Consider the following 19688-nt stretch of genomic DNA (forward strand, 5'->3'; position numbering starts at 1 on the left):
GGGCTGGCTGTTCCATGACAGGCTGTTCCTGTCCTGTCTCATCTGCATAAGATATCCTTTATATGCACTCAACTGCTGTTTCCAAAGCGGGAATCGCTGTGGCTTTCCTTTTTGGGCATAGTCGTTAGAGAATTAGAGAGCTAAACGTTTCTTCAGAATGTTTCCTTTGAAATAGTGTTTAGTCTTGGATTGCTGCCCTGGGTCCACGGGGTTTTTGCTGCTGTTCTGTGCGGAGGTGAGAGGGTTGTGTTCTGACTTGTAGTGCGGCGTGTGGGCCAGGCGGGCTGTGCCCCCGCGCGGAGAACGGGGACGGCCTGAGCCAGCTGCTCTCTCCTGCGTGTGCCTCTGTGACTTCCAGGAAGCCCCCTGTTAGCTGCTCATCTTCTGCTTGTCTCCCCACCTTTATCAAAGCTGTTTCTCTTTTCTGGACCTTGTTCTTCACTCTGTCTACTCAAGCCTGTACATCTGTCCTCTTTTCTGGAGCCAACGCTTCCCCGGGAGGCTCGGGTATACACCATGTGTGGGACCACCGAGGTAAAGGAAGGACCCCTTTGCCAAATACACGCTCTCTGGGAACTTCTGGTTTAGGTTGACAATCTCCACACATGCATTTAAGTCACCTTTGCAAATTATATTGATCCCAGTCAAATAAATAGAAATATGCAGAAGCCTGTGCCTGGCCTGAGTGTTAGGGACAGGCGTGTCCAATGGCAGAACTAAAAGTTTCTGAGGTTGCTGATAAAATGGACTGAAGGGATGCCAGCCCACCTGTGGCCATTCGGAGGGATGTCAGTTTGTCTGGCATTCACATTTGCTTGTTGATGTCAGCGGTGGTGCCTTCCCGTCTTGCCTGCTGTGGCCCTCACATGTTTGACACCCACGACACCTCATTCTCCTGATTCTTTCTCCAAACATTCTTTGTCTGAGTCTGTCAGGATCCCTTTACCCCCAAAGGTAAAATTCTGGTGTTTCTGATACTCTCCTCTTCGCTGTCTTTGCTGGCTGCTCTCTCGGGCTCAGCCGAGGTCTGTGGGCGCAGGACCCCAGAGCGTTGGGCCTCCCGCCTTCTCCATCTCTTTCCTGGGCTCCAGTGGAATGTTCTGGATGGCCCACAGTTCCTCAAAGGCAGCGCCGTTGCCTGAGCCCAGCCAGCTGGATCTCCTTCCCCCAGTTTCCTTATTTCTGTCACTGTGGCCATGCTTCTTCGTGCACCCAGGTGCAGCCCTTTACCTTTTATTCTTTTAGGCCGTTATTTTACCTTCCACCTCTCACAGTTAAGAAGTGCTAACAGTTGTTCCATCAAAATACCCTTTACATCTGTCTGGTTCCCACTCGTACTACGTTTATGCACAGTGGATGAATGGCATAGACTCTGAGATTGTTTCTCTGCATACCTGTGCCTACTGTAAGCCCTGGTGCCCGTTGCTACCAGGCTAAACTTGCAGTCATGGGTCACTTTCTTCATTAGACGGTCTCTACTGCCAATCAAATGAAATGCAAACTCCTCAACTTGATATTCTGCAATCTGACAGCGCCACCCTTCCTCCTCTCCCTCTGATAAATTCTGCTCTGTACTGGCCTAGTGGTAACCCGGAAAATATGGCAGAGAACAGGTCAGGGCTCCCGCCTTCCAGGGACCCATGTTCCATGTGGGTCCACAGCATGATGAGTGCTGTGAGGGAGGAGTCACTGGGAGGGCCACTGTAGACATGAGGATCACAGTTCTCTCTAAGGGGTAATATTTACAATGAGATCTGGAGGATGAGAAGGAGCTGATGGTGAGAGAGGCAGAGGAGACGGAAGTGCACAGACCCTGAGGCAAGAAGGAGCTTGGCTTAACAACAGAAGATCCCTGTGAGGGGTGACTAGTCAGTGAGCTAGAGAGAGGTACCAGATGCACTTGTGTGGCTGGGGAAAGAGTTTGCATCTCATTCCAGGTGTAGTGTCAAAGGATTTTCCTTGTAGCAGAGTGATGATATGATCTGTGTACATTTTAAAATATCATTCATTCGTGCTGGAGCAAGGTGGAAGAAAGAGGAGAGCAATTAGGAACGAGGCCCTTCCAGTTGTCCAGGAAAGATAATAGCTTGGGCTAGAGGACATGTTTTTTAGTGTCAGCATATGGCATTTGGGGCCAGAAAATTCTTTGTTGGAGGCTGTCTTATAGGATGTTTATAAGCATCCCTGGCGTCCACCCACTGGAGCACAGCAGTATCCTCCCCTCCAGTTGTGACATCCAGCTCTGTCTCCAGGCATAGCTGACTGTCCCTGTGGCAGCACCACCCCTGGCTGTGAACCTGGGATGAGAGGATGGCAGCAGAGGTGTGTTTGAAATGCATTGTGGAGGAGAACAGACAGTACTTTGCAGTGGATGGGATGTAGAGAAGGGAGAGAAAGGAGAAATTCAAAAATGCTCCCTAGCTGTTTGGTTTGACAATCTAGGCAGAGTCACAGGTGTGTTAGAGTCTTGACAGTGGTCTCTTGCCCCTGTGCTGGTTCTTGGAATTAGCCAGCTACCTATGATGTTGCCCACCCCACTACTCTCCTGTTTCTACATCCCGCTGAAGGTCCCGCTTAAATGCCATCTTCTTGAAGTCGTCTTCTCCAGTTAATTCACCAACGGTGACCATTTTTTCAGTTTCTGTATCAGTACCATCACTTCCTGGCCCTGTAGCTTCTGTAAACCCCCAGCAAAAAAGGACCAGGGCTTAAAGGGGCAGTCACTGGGATGCTTGGATTGCAGGGCTTTGCTTCTGCATCTTGCCTCTTCTCTGTTTCTGTTGGTGGCTGTAGTCATTCTCTAGTCATCTTCTGGGCCCTGGGGGTACCATCTGTTACCAGCAAGCCCTTTGCTCAGGTAGAATTAAGACTCACCGAGCAGGGCCTTGTTCTTTGCTGCCTTGTGTTATACAGTTATTACTGTATGTCTGTCATCTCCCTGTCAAATAAATTCTGAGCGCAGGAATGAGACCTTGTTCATTCCTTCATCCCACACAGTGCCTAATGCCCAGCATGGTACTGATTGTGAAGTAGGTATTCGATAAATGTTTGTTGGGTGAATAAGAGAGTGATTCAATCTAAAACATCCGCCTTATTTTTTCTCTCCTGCATAATGTAATTAAAGGAAAATGAGCATTTTTCTGTGATGAACACACATAATTTTTATAATGGGGAAAAATGTTGGTTTTTCAATGGAAGGTTAGCCTTGGTTGGGTTCCCTGGAAGATGGCTGGTCTGCCCTTTGCAGTGTGTTGGTAACAAGATGCCTGCTCTGCTTCTGTGTTTCAGCTCTAGTTGTCAGCACCACTTCGGCGGGATTCGCATTGGCCCCAGGGCCCTTCGACTTGTCCTGTTTTCTGCTCACTTCTGTGGGAACAGGCCTGGCATCCTGTGCTGCCAACTCCATCAATCAGGTGGGTTTGTTGCCTTCCAGGTAGATCATGCTACTGTGACTCATTCCCAGCTTGTGGTATTATCACTTTAAAAAAAAAAAACTTCCAAAGTCACATATGCATGAAGAGGTACTATGAACTTGTAAGAATGTATGCAAGGTGTCTTTTCTTTTGCTGTGAATGGTTTTCAGTTATGTTCTGGTGAGAAAACAATAGCATATTTGCTTCAAGTGACCAGCATGCCTTGTGTTAGAAAGTGCTTTAAAGCTGTCAAACTTTTCCATTCTTGTCCATTTCCGGTACATTTCCCTGAGCTCACATTGTGTGCTAGTCTTTCTTTCATTTGATTTTGCATTTTAAGTCACTAGTATACAAAACAGAATGCATATTCAACTTTTAAAAAAATTAGTAACTCAGTATTTAGTAAACCTGCTGTATGGCATCAGATTATATCAAAATTAGAATGTTATTAATTAGCTAATTGTATTTAACATATTATTTAGCATATTATTTTCAACTAGAGGCCCAGTGCATGATTGAATCATGCACATGTAGGGTCCCCTACACGCTTTGGCTTTCGCTTTTCGCGGTGGAGCTGGGTGCCTGTCCGCTGGTGCACCAGGCCTTTCAGAAGCCTCTGGCTCGGTGGAGGCTTCTGAAAGGCCTGGTGCCGGAGCAGACAGGCACCTAGCTCCCCCACTTTTGATGGTCCGGGGCCGCTGAGGGGGGCTACCCTGCTGTTGAGAGGCGCAGGGGGCGGGTCCCGCCCCCTGCGCCTCTCAACAGCAGGGTAGCCCCCATCAGTGGCAGCGGATCCGTGCCTCTCAATGGCCGGATAGGCCACCCCGAGTCCCGCCCCCCAGCCTCCCGCTGCCCAATCGTGGGCGTAGCGGAGTGATGGTAATTTACATGTTACTCTATTATTAGATAGGATTAGCATGTTATTAGCATCTTATGTTTAATGTATCTCCCCCCCCCCCCCCCATTATTTTAAACATCAAAATAATTCTCTGAAAGATTTTTTTCTCCTGTCTGGTCATTGTGGTGTGCGCCAACGTTGTGGCTTTTTCATAAGATACTATGTGAAAAAGCTTGGCTAAAACTTAGGGAAAGCTGCTTGCTTTCATCACAAGAACACCCAAGAGAAACTGGCACAGTTTTAAAACAGGAACTCAAGTCAGCAGCAGGAAAACAGCTTGGCTGAGTGGATATATAAGTTGGTAGTCCACAAAATATGGGGGTTTTAGTGTTATAATGCCTAAATTCATTGTGTTTTTATAATGTGTTATCAGTTACTTGGAGAAGTATGAATCTCTTTCAAGTAATATTTATTTTTTGTTGTTATTTTTAAAGTCAAAACAGTCTTATAATGAGGTTCAAATAGCCCTCCCACTTTACAGCAGTATTGTCGACGCCTGTGGTCTGTGATGCCACCTCTTCCAAGTCGCTCCTTCCTTTTGCTACCCTCCCCTATTTCTTGGCGAAGAGAATAATTATGGTTTCACAATGAACATGTTTTTAATGAAAGTTTGAGTGAAAAGCAATATAAGCAAAATGGATTTATATGGCTATTTTGGGTCTTTTATGAAAAATTTTTAAATTTTTACCTTTGTTTAGTTATAAATCTAGGCCATAAGATTCAGCCAGGAACTTAGTCTAGTTTCCAGGCTTGTGTGTTAAATTGAAGAGCTGTATTTACCCTTGAGGTACTAACTGCTGTCTCCTGTTTGAATTACATAGATTTAAATGAAAGGTTTAAAATAAAAGTGTGGGAATTCAGGAAAAACAAAACAGTAGCAACAACAAACTAATAAACATCAAATGATTAGCAGAAATGCCAGAATTTTATAAAAGACTAGAGGCCCAGTGCACGAATTCGTGCACCAGTGTGGTCCCTCGGCCTGGCCTACGGGATCGGGCCAAAAGCTGCTCTCCAACATGCCCTGAGGGGTCCCAGATTGCGAGAGGGCACAGGCCAGGCCAAGGTATCCCACCCGTGCACTATCAGGGCCAGGGAGCGACCACTGGAGGACTCCAGGGCATGTCCAGCCCGTTTCACTCAGTGCCAATAGGCCAGACCCCAGCAGCAAGCTAACTTATTGGTTGAAGCGCCTGCCCCCTGGTAGTCACTGCATGTCATAGCGACTGATTGACCAGTCGACTCTCTGCCCCCGGTGGTCAGTGCACGTCATAGTGAGTGGTTGCGCGGCCTTAGCATATCATTAACAAATTACGCTTTGATTGGTTGAACGGACGACCGACACTTAGCATTTTAGGCTTTTATTATATAGGATAATACAGAGCCACCTTGAGTTGAAGCTGCGATACCCCCAACCTGCCACTGTCCTAAAAAAGGCGGTTCAAAGAATGTATCTTGGAAAAAAAAATTTAAAAACCTGTCAGTTGTAGCAAGATAGTATCTGGAAGAAAGAAATGGAGTGATTTACATTTGATCAGTAATTTACAGAAATTGCATATAGACCTAGGTTTTAGAAACTTTAAAAAAACTATGAGTTTAGGTGGCACTTTATCTCAGAGTCTGTAGGAAGTTTATTCACAATAGAAAGTGAGTGGGGACTGTGGCTTTAAACTGTTCCTGAGGAAAGCCTCAGACCATATGATGGGATTCCTCCTGGTGCTGAGGGCTGCCTGCCTCGGTGGGCTGTCCAGCCCTGCCCTGCCGCTCACCTAGCACCTCCCCTGCTCTTTCTTTGGAGCACTTTCCCCTCCTCCCTCCACATGTCACTTACCGCCCACAGGCCTCTTCAGTGTCGGGCGTGTTGTCACCTTAATGGATGCTTATTGGGTACATGAATAATGGCTTCATCTTGTATTCAACATATTGCTTCCTTCCACTTTTCTTGGGCTCTAATTTCAGTTGGAAGCTTCACGGTAGTTTAAAAATGTTGCTGATTCCCATAACTGTACAATTCTGTTGTTATTATGTTATTGATCAGCTTCCCAAATTACGATATTCTGTAAATAACATGTTGGAAATGTTTTAGTTCTAGTGTTGGTAGGCATTCTTATAAAATCAAGTTAAAGGAAGGTGAGCACATTTTCATTAGTGCCTTTAATTAGTATAATGCTGGACAACAAGGGTTTAGCTGAGTTTTTGAATAGCAGATACAGAAGTAGTCTTTGGGGAAATGGAGGCACTTACTGCTTTTTTTAGGTAGCTGGTGTTTACTCCAAGAATGCATATATGTGGTGCTAGGTGTAAGAGTTCTTCAGTTTCTAATAGAGATCCCTGGAAGAAAAAAATGCCTGCTGGCCATGTTTATAAAGGAATTCCAATCCAGTTCACATTTCTAAATACTTTTTCTTAGCTGTTATTAATTTAGTTCTGAGTGACTCTTCTTTGTACCCTACTTCTGTGATCTCTCTGTGAAAGTAGGAAAAATAAAGCCTTGGAAAATGATTCTTACATTTGTTTTAAGGAGAGAAAATGACATTCAGCTTCTGATTTATGAAGTAGTGACTAGTGCATAAAGATATGTATATGAAACCACTAACATTAAACTGTAGAAAGGAATTACATGGTTTATAAAATATACACATGCTTAATTTGACACTATAGTGTGGCTTTAAAGCAGGTATGCCTTCAAAGGATGAAAGCCATCCATAAAATGTTTTTAATTTAGCCACTAAAAGATACAATATTATTGATGGCTTTGACTGATTGAATCTTGAGAAGCAAATGACTAAAAGTGAAAAGCTGAATAAATTCAAGTAGAATGAATGAAGAAATTTAAAAGGATAAAAATTATCATAATTACTTTGAATATTTGACTTCATAGATGCTATAATAAACTGTATTGAAGATTATTTTACTTATGTTACATATATGGATTTTTAAAAAGAGGTTAAGAGTATATGTCAATAAATACATTTCTACAAAATACATTTTAATTTTGACATACTATTCCATTTTATGGATGCACCAGTTCTCAACCAGTTCTCTATTATTGCAAATTTTTGCTTCTAAGGTAACACAAAGTACCAGAAGTGAAACTGCTGAGAGGAAGGCTACCAGCCAAAGTGTATATGAAACTGGTTTAGCTTTGAAATATATGATCTTAACAAAATAACTCATTTCTGACATTCATGCAGTGCTTCTGAGTTTACAAGGCATATTTACATAAATTATTATTTAAACCTGTCGCCCTGTGAAGTAGGTGGCATTTCCATTTCTATTTTTTAAAAAATTAGTTTAGCTGTTGAATTATTCTTTTTAAAGGCAACATTTAAGAAATGTATTATGCAAATAATTTATTATTGCAGAACAGTGAGAAAATAGAGATAAGCAAAAAGAACAAGTTTTTGTTTTATATTTCCATTATGCCAGACACTGTTGTGTGTTAGAGCTACAGCAGAAAGCAAACCAGATTCCTGCCCTCATAGTGCTTACACGATCCCTTGTTAACACTTGAAACCTCTATGATCTTATTAACCAGTGTCACCCCAGTGCATTTATAGACTTCTTTAACACACAGGCACACATCTTCCAATATAATTTTTCTCATGGAAATGAATTATATACTATATTTAATTCGTATATTTTTCCACAAATAGTGTATCAGAAACATCCTTCCAGGTTAATATTTGCTATAACATGATTTTAAGAGTTATATATAGATACACCATAATTTGTTTAATCAATTTCTTCTTGGACATTTTAGAGATCTCCAGTCTTTTGTTCAACATAAACAATGCTAAACTGCAATTCCTGTAGCTAAGTTGTTGAACACATCCTTAACTATATCTTTTAATAGATTTCCAAAATCATGTGTTGTGTTAAAAGATGTGCAGTTTTCAAAATAAAAACTTAAAATTAAAAAAAATATATGTATACTTAAAATTGATTTTAGAGAGAGGAAGGGAGAGAGAGAAACATCAATGTGCAAGGGAAGCATTGATCGCTTGCCTCCCTTATGCATCCAGACTGGGCATCGAATCCTCAACCTGGGTATGTGCCCTGACCAGGAATCGAACCTGCCACCTTCTGGTGTGTTGGACTATGCTCCCAACAACTGAGCCGCACCAGCTAAGGCAAAAAGATATGTATTTTAAGTATAGCTAAATTTCTTCTCAGAAGGTCTTTAGTTTGTTTCATGTCAACTTAAACTTCCATTTGACAGTGTGTGTGGGAGTGGTCGTCATCAACACTGCATGTTAGAAAGTCTGTGCCAGGTTTATAGGTAACATTAGATGTGCCCTTTTGAATTAAGTTGTTTCGATTATTTAGGAGGTAGAGTTATTTTTTGTTTGGGGGATTTTTTTAATGCTTTTTGGTCAATTTATGTTTACCAGTGAGTTTTATCCATTTTGCTATTAGGCACTCATTTTTGTTGATCAGGTCTCAGCTTAAGGTATGTAGATTGGATTATTAACAATCATTAGTACTTAAATATTTTCTGCAGTTTTTGGGGTATTTTTTTGTTTGTTTGTTTTTCTTCATCCTCACCCAAGGATATTTTTCCATTGATTTTTAGAGAGAGTGGAAGGGAGGAGGAGAGACAGACACATCAATTGGTTGCCTCCTACACACACCCCCAATGGGACTGGGGACCAGGGATTGAGCCTGCAACCTAGGTATAGGCGCTTGACTCTGGGACCCTTCAGTCTGTGGGCCAGTGCTTTATCCACTAAGCCAAACCGGCTAGGGCCGTGGTCGGCAAACTGCGGCTCGCGAGCCACATGCGGTTCTTTGGCCCCTTGAGTGTGGCTCTTCCACAAAATACCATGGCCTGGGCAAGTCTATTTTGAAGAAGTGGCGTTAGAAGTTTAAGTTTAAAAAATTTGGCTCTCAAAAGAAATTTCAATCGTTGTACTGTTGATATTTGGCTCTGTTGACTAATGAGTTTGCCGACCACTGGGCTAGGGCATTTTCTGCAGTTTTTAAGGGTTTTTTGAAATACAGATGCTTCTAATGTTCAACCAGCCAGATCCTTTAATTTTTAATGCAGGGTTTCTCAACCTCTAAACTCTTGACAGTTTGGGCTGGATAACCTTGTTGTGGGGGTCTGTCCTGTGCTTTGTAGCAAGAAGTGTTAATAATAACAACAATTGCAGCTAACACTTATTTTGTATTTGCTATATGCCAAGTAATGTTCTAAGCATTTTACATACATTAGCTCATTTGTTTAAGTCTAGGTTCATGGGATTTCAAAAATGGCTCCTTTGAAAGATCAAATACATGATGAATGAATTTATAACCTAGTCTTAGCTTTAAGAAGAACCATTGATGTTCTCAGAGACTTTATTTTGGAGAAAATTATAAGAAAGGCACAAAACATAAGTAGAATTTCAGATCAGAGAGGTAGGTTATAATTAGAAAGATAAAGCTGATAAGGTATGTTATTTTTAGGATCTAGTGTATCTTTGAATTAAGAATTTTTACGGAAGGAAATAAAATAGGGTCAAGAAGAGACATGTTTTTTGTTTCATACTGACAATACTTGAGAGAATTTTCATGGCTGAAATAAGGTAAAAAGGAAGGGCTTTGGATAAAGAGCTCTGAATTATAGGGTGGGTTGGGCAAAATAAAATTTATAGCCTTTAAAACTCTGAAGGAGAAACAGATAAAGATTTTTCTGTTTTCTCCTGAATATGAGATTAATATCTAATGCATCTTTCTCCATTTTCCCTTTCTCTGATGTTTCTTTTGTTTTGACTCTGCAGTCTGCCTTGAGCAATAGGAATTGACTTTCATCTTTCACGTTGAACAAAAGTGGCTATTAAATGTGGTGTTGTATTCTAGGAGAATAGAACTGAGTTAGCAAATGCCAGTGATGTCATTTATTAAACATCATTTGAGTAAGAAAAATCAATATGAGAAATATATTTTTCTTCTGAGTGTTGTGATTTGTTGGACTTTGATGTTTTAACTGGGGGACAACTTGCATTCCTCCAGTGGCCTCTGAGGTCCATAACTGTGGCCTGTTGATGATTCAGATTAGCTACTGCACTGGATCAGGTTGCATAGAGTCTCTGAATAGTATTCGGGAAAGACTCTCCAACTAAATATGTTCTTTGTAAAAGGAAAATCATGAGCATGACTGAATGTCAAAAGGAAAATGCATTTTAAATGCAGTCTCTTTTCCTGAATATATAACCCAAATAGTTCCTAAATTACATTTGATTCCACTCTCCAGAATGATCCATCTAAGCAGAGTGGGTTTGGCATAGATATTTATAACTAAAACTAGAGGCCCGGTGCACGAAATTCGTGCACGGGGTTGGGGTGTCCCTCAGCCCAGCCTGCACCCTCTCCAATCTGGGGTGTCCCTCAGCCCAGCCTGCACCCTCTCCTCAAGGGATGTCCGACTGCCCGTTTAGGCCCGATCCTAGGATCGGGCCTAAACGGGCAGTCGGACATCCCTCTCACAATCCAGGATTGCTGGCTCCGAACTGCTTGCCTGCCTGCCAGCCTGATCACCCCCTAACCACTCTCCTGCCAGCCTGATCAATGCCTAACTGTTCCCCTGCCAGCCCAGTCATCCCCAACTGCCTTCCCCTGACAGCCCGGTCACCCCCAAATGCTCTCCCCTCCTATTACCTCTTTAGTAGATAGGGTTTTTTTCTTTAACATATTGGACTGTGTACCTGCCGTGGTCTTCACAAACCAGTAAAAAATGTAAACCCAAACTAAAAGTGTCATAAAATAAACTTAAACAGGAATTTCATGAGACCTTAGAAAGGTGATATGATGTGGTTGTTTCTTTCTTTTTTCTTTCTTTCTTTTTCTTGATGTTTCAACTTTTGTCCTTTCTTTCTTTTTTCCTTTTATTCCTTTTCTGTCCTCTCTTTCTCTTAACTTTTCCGTTGGTAGAATTGTCAGTACTTGAATCTGTCTTGCTTCCAGAAGACAAAGAAGAGGGAAACACACAGTCATCTGAAGAAAAAGATGATCTATGATGGGATCGGTGGTGTTTCTGGTTTTGCTCTTTTCCCGGTTTGATTGTCATTTCTGCCGGCCCCGGCATCTTCAGGACTTGTGCATGGGCACTTCTTATTCATGTCTACAAAACCTCCCTGCCTTGGTGAAAACTGTAGGGGAAAAGGCCTTCCTGGGTGGGCTCAAGCTCTGCCCAAGGTGCTGAGGAACCAGGGTGGGGAGCACTCTGCACCACCTCTGCAGAGCCAACCTCCGGACCTCGGGGTACTCTCCAGTAATGTAACTGCAATGTCCAGGTTTGCCTTCAGAAATTAGTTGTAAGTTACTTCTGATGTGAAACCCTATCTCAGACATTTCCATGTGGTTCCTAAAGATTTTAAACAAAACCCATTTACCTCCCTAACCTGGTCAGAACTTTCTACCCAATGGGAGAGGTTTGCTGGGCAGCATCGCCCAGATTACTAACCCCCTCCCTCTCCAATCACTCGGCTGGCGGCAAGGGAAGTTCCAAGGCTATAGTGTGTGTGGGGGATCACTCCATGGGGGTGCACCCTGACACCCCAGGCTGCCTCTTGGAGGGAATAGCTCTGGGGGCACGGCTGCCTCCCAGGCCTACACCCCCCAGCTGCAGATGGGAGCTGATCTCAGAGGGGGCAGGGTGGGGGGGTGGGGAGGGAGGTGTATAGGCAGCCTGGGTCTCCCAGGCCCACAGCCCAGGCTGGGACAGGCAGCAGACGGCTCCTGCCATGCACTGGAACCTCGCAGGCCCAATGCCCAGGCCACTGTGGGCAGCTGATCGCGCCGGCCTTGTGCAGTCGCCTCCCAGACCCACGGCCCGGGTCGCGGAGGGCAGCTGATCAAGGCAGCTGGTCTCGGAGGGCAGATGATGGAGGCAGCCTGTCTCGGAGGGCAGCCTATGGAGGCGGCCCAGCGCGGGCGCCTACCAGACCCACGGCCCAGGTCTGGGCAGGCAGCTGATGGAGGCTGCCGTGCGCAGGCGCCTCCCAGACCCACGGCCCGGGTCACGGAGGGCAGCTGATCCAGGCAGCCTGTCTCGGAGGGCAGCCGATGGAGGCGGCCAAGCGCGGGCGCCTCCCAGACCCACGGACCGGGATCGCGGAGGGCAGCTGATCTAGGCAGCTGGTCGCGGAGGGCAGCCTATGGAGGCGGCCGTGCGCGGGCTCCTCCCAGACCCACGGCCAGGGTCGCGGAGGGCAGCCGATGGAGGCGGCCGTGCGCGGGCTCCTCCCAGACCCACGGCCCGGGTCGCGGAGGGCAGCCGATGGAGGCGGCCGTGCGCGGGCGCCTCCAGGACCCACGGCCCGGGTCCCGGAGGGCAGCCGATGGAGGCGGCCGTGCGCGGGCGCCTCCCAGACCCACGGCCAGGGTCCGGGAGGGCAGCCGATGGAGGCGGCCGTGCGCGCGCGCCTCCAGACCCACGGCCCGGGTAGGGCATGAAGCTGATCATGGCGGCCGAGCGTGGGCGCCTCCCCGACCCACGGCCAGTTTCAGGGCTAGAAGAGGATCTGGCTGGAGGGCAAAGCCGCCTCCTAGGCCAACAGGCTGGGCTGCTCGCTGCCTTCTCTCAGCGGCAGCCTTCCCTGGGACTGGGGGACTCCTGCGGGCCTGGGCGCCGCCATCTTGTGTCTATGGGCGCCGCCATTTTTGTCGCGGAGTGATGGTTAATTTGCATACTACTCTATTATTAGATAGGATAACTGTAGATGAAGTTTTGCCAGCAAATGCAGAGATGATAATTTGAACCTGTTTTTGTAGATAGTATTTTATAAATTACATACCATATTAACTGGTTATTATTTTATTTGCTTCTTACAATAATTGAGTGGGTGGGGTGGTATTATTCCAGTGTTTGTGGAAGATTGAGGTGAAGCTTAGTGATGTCACTGATGACATATCTGAAATGGTCAAGTTGGGAGCAGAACTTGTAGACCACGGGCTCCTAGTTTACCGCTTTCTTCTCTCAGCCGAAATGTCCTAGTCCAGGCACCACCCTGGAATGAGGCTATTTCCATTAGTGACTTTCTTCCACCAAATTACCTGCTGGCATTCTTGCTGCTAAGTACTGGAGGTGAAAGTACCATAGGATATGTTTCTGTAATGTGATTGGGAGGACTTAAAGCACCTATGCTCTCTACACGCTAAGTGCTTAGTGAATGTTAGCTATTATTGTTGTTATTAATATAAAAGTTTGGTCTGTTTTTTGCCACACATCCCCCATGTTTTCAGGATCTTATTTTCTTCCAATTACCTCCAGTTAGAGTCTTGTTATAGAGAATATGAAGGAAAAATGTGTTTATTTTCCTCAGTGTGCTATGAGATGAGTTATAGTTGCAAACTGCAATATATGTGTGTGTATGAATATACATGTGTATTTGTTTCGGGTGTGTATATAACTATATGTGAATTCTTCATTTTTTAATATGTGATGATAACTTAGATTCAGCAGACATTATTGGTTCTCTACCATTTTATAGTTATTGTGGGATTCTGTCAGTTCTGATAAATCTAAGAAATATTGGTGAAAAGGTAGGTAAATTTAAAAAGCAGGTATTTGAGATCTTGAGATGTAATAGAAATAATGGAAACCAAACCAGTATGGTTTGGGGGGCTATGATTCTTGGTTTGTGTCTCTGGGTAGCATGTTGTAATAAAACCTAATTGGGTGCCTTGGAGAGTTGCTTTCTTCCTAGATGTTTCCCTTTCAGCCCAGCCTAGCAGAAGCCAAGCTGAGTTTCTTGCCAGATTATCTTTTTTGTCAATCTTCAGTTTGTTTTGCCTTTCCTAGTAGTTTGTTCTTCTGAATCCCATTTGCCGGCTTGTTCTCTGCTCTAACCCCAGACCCCCTCGCTGTTTTCTAGGCGAGGTGACTCTAGGCTGACTGATGGCACTGATGTGGAAACTGACTCTGTGGCTGATCCCTGAGGACTGTGCGTTTCCTTATCTCATACTCCCCTTTTTTGCCCCAGTGACACACTGCTTTTAAGGTTTAATACATTAAAAATTCCTATCCCTTGATATTTATGCTTTAAAATCAAGGTTATTTGATCATTTTGATTTCTGTACTGAGTTCCCAGACACTGGATAGGAGCCAGAATTGGGGTGGAGGGTTAGGGGTGATTAGACAGTGGGGCAGTTTGTTATACCTACACTTCTTTAACCCAGATCAACTTCTGGTAATTCTTTGTCTATTGCTATTTTTACCTAGTAATGGAGCACCAAACTTCTTTAGGCAAGCTATCCGACCTTGAAATCTATGTGTAAGTGATTAAAACTCACATTTTCATGACCACCTAGTCCTATGCGAAGGTTTAGAAAGTATTGTTTGGCAGAAAGGGAAGTGACTTACCTATGTGATTAATCTTAAGGAAAACTTCACTCTGGCATTTCCCTCAGATCCTATGCCAGATGTCTCCGGGAAGCAGCGATCACAGGGAACAAAGAAACTCTAAGGATTTGAATGATGGCATGGAGAGATAGCCTGCAACAAAAGAGAAGTTTTGGTAGTTAATAAGATTTATGTAATATAATCTAGAGTATCCTTATGCCTTAAAATACACTTTGTAACCTTAAAATACTAATAGCAGTTTTAACTTTTATTCCAACTGAGGTTTCTTTAGTACTGGAAAATATTTACCTGCTAGCTTATAAGAAAAGAAAAATATCACTGAAATAAAAGTCTGATGTAATATCCTAATGTTTTCATTAACATATGTTAGTAAAAATATGGTTATTCTGGTATTGCTTCTAGCAAAAGTATGATTGATTTAGAACATGCCATTGTTTATATTGCTGCCGTTAGGTGTACTGAGCAAGGATTACACAGTGCTGTATATCGTTGCCGTAAACAGCTGCCTGAAACTATGTGGATAAAGATCCCTCCCTCAAAGTCACTGACGTTATTTCCTAATATAAAATAATGGGAATTAAATGTAACTTCTGGCTTTAATAATATAAAGATATCTTTAGACCAGATTCCCAGTACATACAAAAATATTCGGGGGCTTGTAAATTAGGATATTGGTGAAGGACACTGTTTTCTGAGCCAGGATTCCCTCCATGATTTTCATTTATGCTTGAGTGAGTGACTGACCGAACAGCAAAATAGGCTTGTTTAAATAAGCATGTGGTTAACCTTGAACATAGAGATGTGGACAGTCCCCTAATTAAAAAATCTAACGTGTTTTCCCATAAAAAGAAAACTAGTTTGTACATTTTTCAACAGATACTCATTCTGAATACTTCTGGCTTGCCTATATAGAAAATGACGCTTTTCATGGGTACGAGGTGAACATTCTGGCTCTAAGACTCTGCTTTAATGCCTGTGAAGGACAGGAAAATGTGTCTGAACTAGTTCTCTCTTGCACAGAATTTTGTTTATTCTGCTTAATTCAGGTTAAAATTATTGAGGTGGGGAGGCTGTTGAAATCCTCTTGGTGTTCACGTGCTCTTTGGAGAGTGAGCCTGGGTTTCCAGGACCAGAAAGCAAGATGCTCATAGCATAGAAAGTGCTGATACTACACTGTGACCATTTCTTGAAACTTACTTTCAGAAAGGATCCTGACACACTTATTGATTACTCTTGTTAGTAATGATTGGTCCCTACTCTGAAGTAGCTTGAGGTCTGATGGAGAAAGACATATATAAAGTACAGTCAAACAATAAAATATGTCGGTATTGGTGTGGAATGTAGGCAGTTCCTTAGGTGTAAGCAGTGCAAGATGTAGGGAGCAATCATTTCTACCTTTGGAGGTCCGGGGCGCTTCTCAAGGAAGTGACCGGGGTATCAGGTAGTTACTTGGGTGTCTACCAGGTAGATGCGTGTGAGAGGGGAACTTTCCAGGCAGAGAACATCATGAGTAACGACACAGAAATGCGGACTCTTGTACACAGGAGATCACGGGGCCTGCAAACACTGCAGTGCAGCAGGAGCATCACGAGGCAGGGAGGGCACTGTGAGGTCTGGCTGAGGAAGTGAGCAGGGGAGGTCAGCAGGGCCCCGCATGCCTGCTAAAGCAATGAGACCTACCTTGTAGGTGTCAGGCAACCACTGCTTGTTGCTAATAAGGCCATACCACAAGTAATGGCTTTCTCTTACTCTAATGATAGAGAAGAGAATCCTAACTTTGACCCTACAGTTTCTGTATGGTCTGTTTCTTCTCCAGCCTCCTCTCCCTCCACTGTCCTCATCTGAGACCACAGGGCTGTCTAGATCCAAGCACCTGTTATGTGCCAGGCACTGTCCTGGATGCTGGGCCAGTCACTTCTCTTGTGGAGTTTAAGTGGGATAGCAAGAGGTGAGCAATAAATATGTTAACAAGAAAATATTAGGTAGGAACTAGTACTTCGATGAAAATAAAACCTGACAGTGTAGGAAATACAGAAGAAGGAATAAGTCTTGGCAAAATAATAATAATAATAATAAATCACTCAGTTTGGATATTTGGGAGTCGGCGTTGTAGTTTTGCTGTGCTTTAAGGACATCCAGGATGGGGATGAGTAGGGCCATCTTTGGATCTCAGGAGATTTTGTCAGGAAGTAGACAACAAAACTGTTGACAGCTAGTACCTTAAAGTTGGTGTTTGGCATACAGAAGGATCAACTTAGAATAAATCCCAAACTTCTTACATCTAGGTGATCTGGCCTCCCCTACTGCTCTTCTCCCTCTGGCACCTTTGCTCACTCCTCTCCGCCACACTGCCTTCTGGGTCATTCATTCCCCAGCCCACTGAGAGCTCTCCTGCCCGAGCACCTTGGCAGCTCCGTGCCTCTGCCTCTCATAGGTAGCCACGTGGCTTCATTCAGAGCTTTGCTCAGCCAGCTCCTCCTGTGGGATGTAGGCCACACTGACCCTTTTTGTGCTTCTCTCCCTCTCTGACTTTTTTGTTGTCCGTTGTCTGTTTCTCCCACTAGAATGTCAACTCCATGGGAGCACAGACTTAGTTTTATCTATTACTCTTACCCTAGTGCCTAGAAACTTGTGTGACATGTAGTAGGAGCTCGATGTATGAATGAATAAGTGAATAATGAATGCTGCTTATTATGTGGGAAACACAATCATCAATCAAACATTACTCCAATTACTGTAAAATTACAATTGTGGTAAGTGGTAAGGCATTCTAGAACGCAGGGAGGACCCTAACCTGCCCCTGAGGAAGACAGGTGGATTGCTACTGGGTGGGACCAAGCTGGAACCCATGTGTGCCCCTCATTGCTGACCATGGTCTTCCTGTATATTGCCTCCTGGGTGAGGAGGACTTCCCGGGGAATTCCGTGTGGAACCCCTTGTACTTTCTGCATTTGTAAGAACCAGTCTTGCTGGAAAGTGGTTATAGACACATAGCATCAGGAATAGCATTTTTTAAAAGCTATTCTCTGTTTACAAGGCACTCATCTCAGTTACCCTCAGTGACGTTTCCATTTCAGAGGCAGATGTTCTTGGGTCCCTTCCTTCCGTGTTCCACTTGCTGTTTTAGGGCTGGTGGTGATTCTGGATTGGTGCATGCGTGTGTTGGCCAGAGGGGCAGCTATCGTCATTGGCCTAGAAAAATGCAGGCCGTGTTGCTAGAACTTTTCAGTATAAGCCGGACACTTGGATTTTGGGATGAAATTTCCTGAATGTTAAATGGAAAATGTTGGCTCCATTTTTTTTTTAAATACTGTGCATACACCAAACAAAACCTGTCAGTGGGTTGAATTTGCCTTGAGCCTCCCCTCACCCCACTTACCACCACCACCTCAGTTCTGGCCTTTGAAATAAAACAAATATTTTAATGTAGCATCATTTACCAAAATTAAAAATATATATTTTTTTTTGAAGAAAAGAAAATGCTTTCTGTGAAAACAGAATTCTTTACAACTAAATCGGGGGATATAGTTTCCTCTACTTATTTTCATCATACTGAGGAAAGTGAAGCACAAAAGCCCTCAGCCACTTCCATAGACTCAAGCCTTGGTGCTGAATCTGTGCTCTTAGGTGGAGCTGCTGGCTTGTGGGCATGGGTGTCTTCTTGAACTACATTATAGAAGAGCTCATCATTTTAAATGTAAAAGGGGGGATCGTACTGTTTTAGCATCCAAAAGATAAAGAAAGGTCAAATGTAAATTGCTTCAAGAAACACCTGGAGATTTCAAATGTGTTTACAATTATTTCTCTACTGAGGCGTTATGTTTCAGAAAGTGCCATTAATTGTAATAGAGGAACACACAGCTCTTTGTGAAATTTAAGTCCATTGAATATCAGCACCTTCAAAGACAATAAAAATTCAGCCTGCATTTATCTATTCCCTGGTGAGGAGTTACTACAATGCATATTATATCATTCTATATGAAATTCTTTGGCTTAATCAGTCCTCATTTATTTGCAGTTGTCTGAGGTCAGTTTCCCATTTTGCAGTTTTCAAATTAAAAGACTAGCTCCTTACGTTAATTTACATTTTGTAACATTCCATAATAGTATTTTTTGGCTTAGTTTTCAATAGTTGTTTATATTTCTTTATCATCCCTTCTCTCATTAGTCCATTTCTTTTTTACAAATGTCCACACAGATATTAATATGATACTGTAAATTTCTATCATTTTGTAAGCATAGTTTTAAAAAATTTACATGAACTTTTTAAAAAAATCATTTGAATTAGACAGGCAATTCATCCCACTGTTTAAATTCAGTTTTTATTGTCATGCTTATTTTCATCCTTAATTTTATTATTTCTATGAAGTTGAAATTTAAATAGTGATTGAACATTGAATTTTCATTTGCTTTCTAAATGTCTGTATAGGATGGTGTGATAGTAAAGAATTCATTCATTTTTAATAATTCATTGATCAAAGCAATATTTCTGGATATGTCATTGGTGTTTTATTTCTGAGTATCTCAGGCTGCCAGCTGGTGACTCTAACATTATAGTCTTCTGTAAAAGAGGTATTAAAAGATAAACTGAGGCATCTTAACATTTTTAAGAGTTTATTTGAACAAAAAATGATTCAAGTTGGGCAGCACCAAACTGGAAGTGGAGAGGAGAGGCGCTGGGAAAGGCTTCCAGAGAAGATGCTGCCTCAGAGCCGGGAACTTACTTGATTGACTGAAGCTTACGCAGTGCTTTGTGTGGGAAAACCTCAGTGGCTCTTGTGGTTGACTGTCCTCAGGTTTGATTTCTTAACCAAGGCACTATACTGTAGGCTTAGGTGTTAAAAGGTTTGTTTATGGAGGCTGCCAAGGCATTGAAGCCAGCCAGCTCAGTCTCATTTAACAGCAGGTCCACTCTTAGAGCAGCGGTTGCCAACCTTTTGGACCTCAGGGACCATCAGTGGTTCGCAGACCAACGGTTGGCGACTACTGCTTCAGAGCTAAGTCATTTGGCGAAAGAACTACAGTCATA

General features: G+C 43.3%; 1 protein-coding gene across 2 annotated transcripts in view; it reads left to right on the top strand.

The window, feature by feature from the left end:
* COX10 (cytochrome c oxidase assembly factor heme A:farnesyltransferase COX10) overlaps positions 1-19688 on the top strand; it is a 125195-nt gene that overhangs the window by 29722 nt on the left and 75785 nt on the right. For both annotated transcript variants that reach the window (XM_079798927.1, XM_079798928.1), the window contains exon 4: positions 3289-3413. In XM_079798927.1, coding sequence (XP_079655053.1) covers positions 3289-3413 — 125 coding nt within the window. The remainder of the gene's footprint in view (positions 1-3288; positions 3414-19688) is intronic.

The sequence above is a fragment of the Cnephaeus nilssonii genome (assembly GCF_951640355.1).
Source record: "Cnephaeus nilssonii genome assembly, chromosome: 19".
Taxonomy (NCBI): Eukaryota; Metazoa; Chordata; class Mammalia; order Chiroptera; family Vespertilionidae; genus Cnephaeus; species Cnephaeus nilssonii.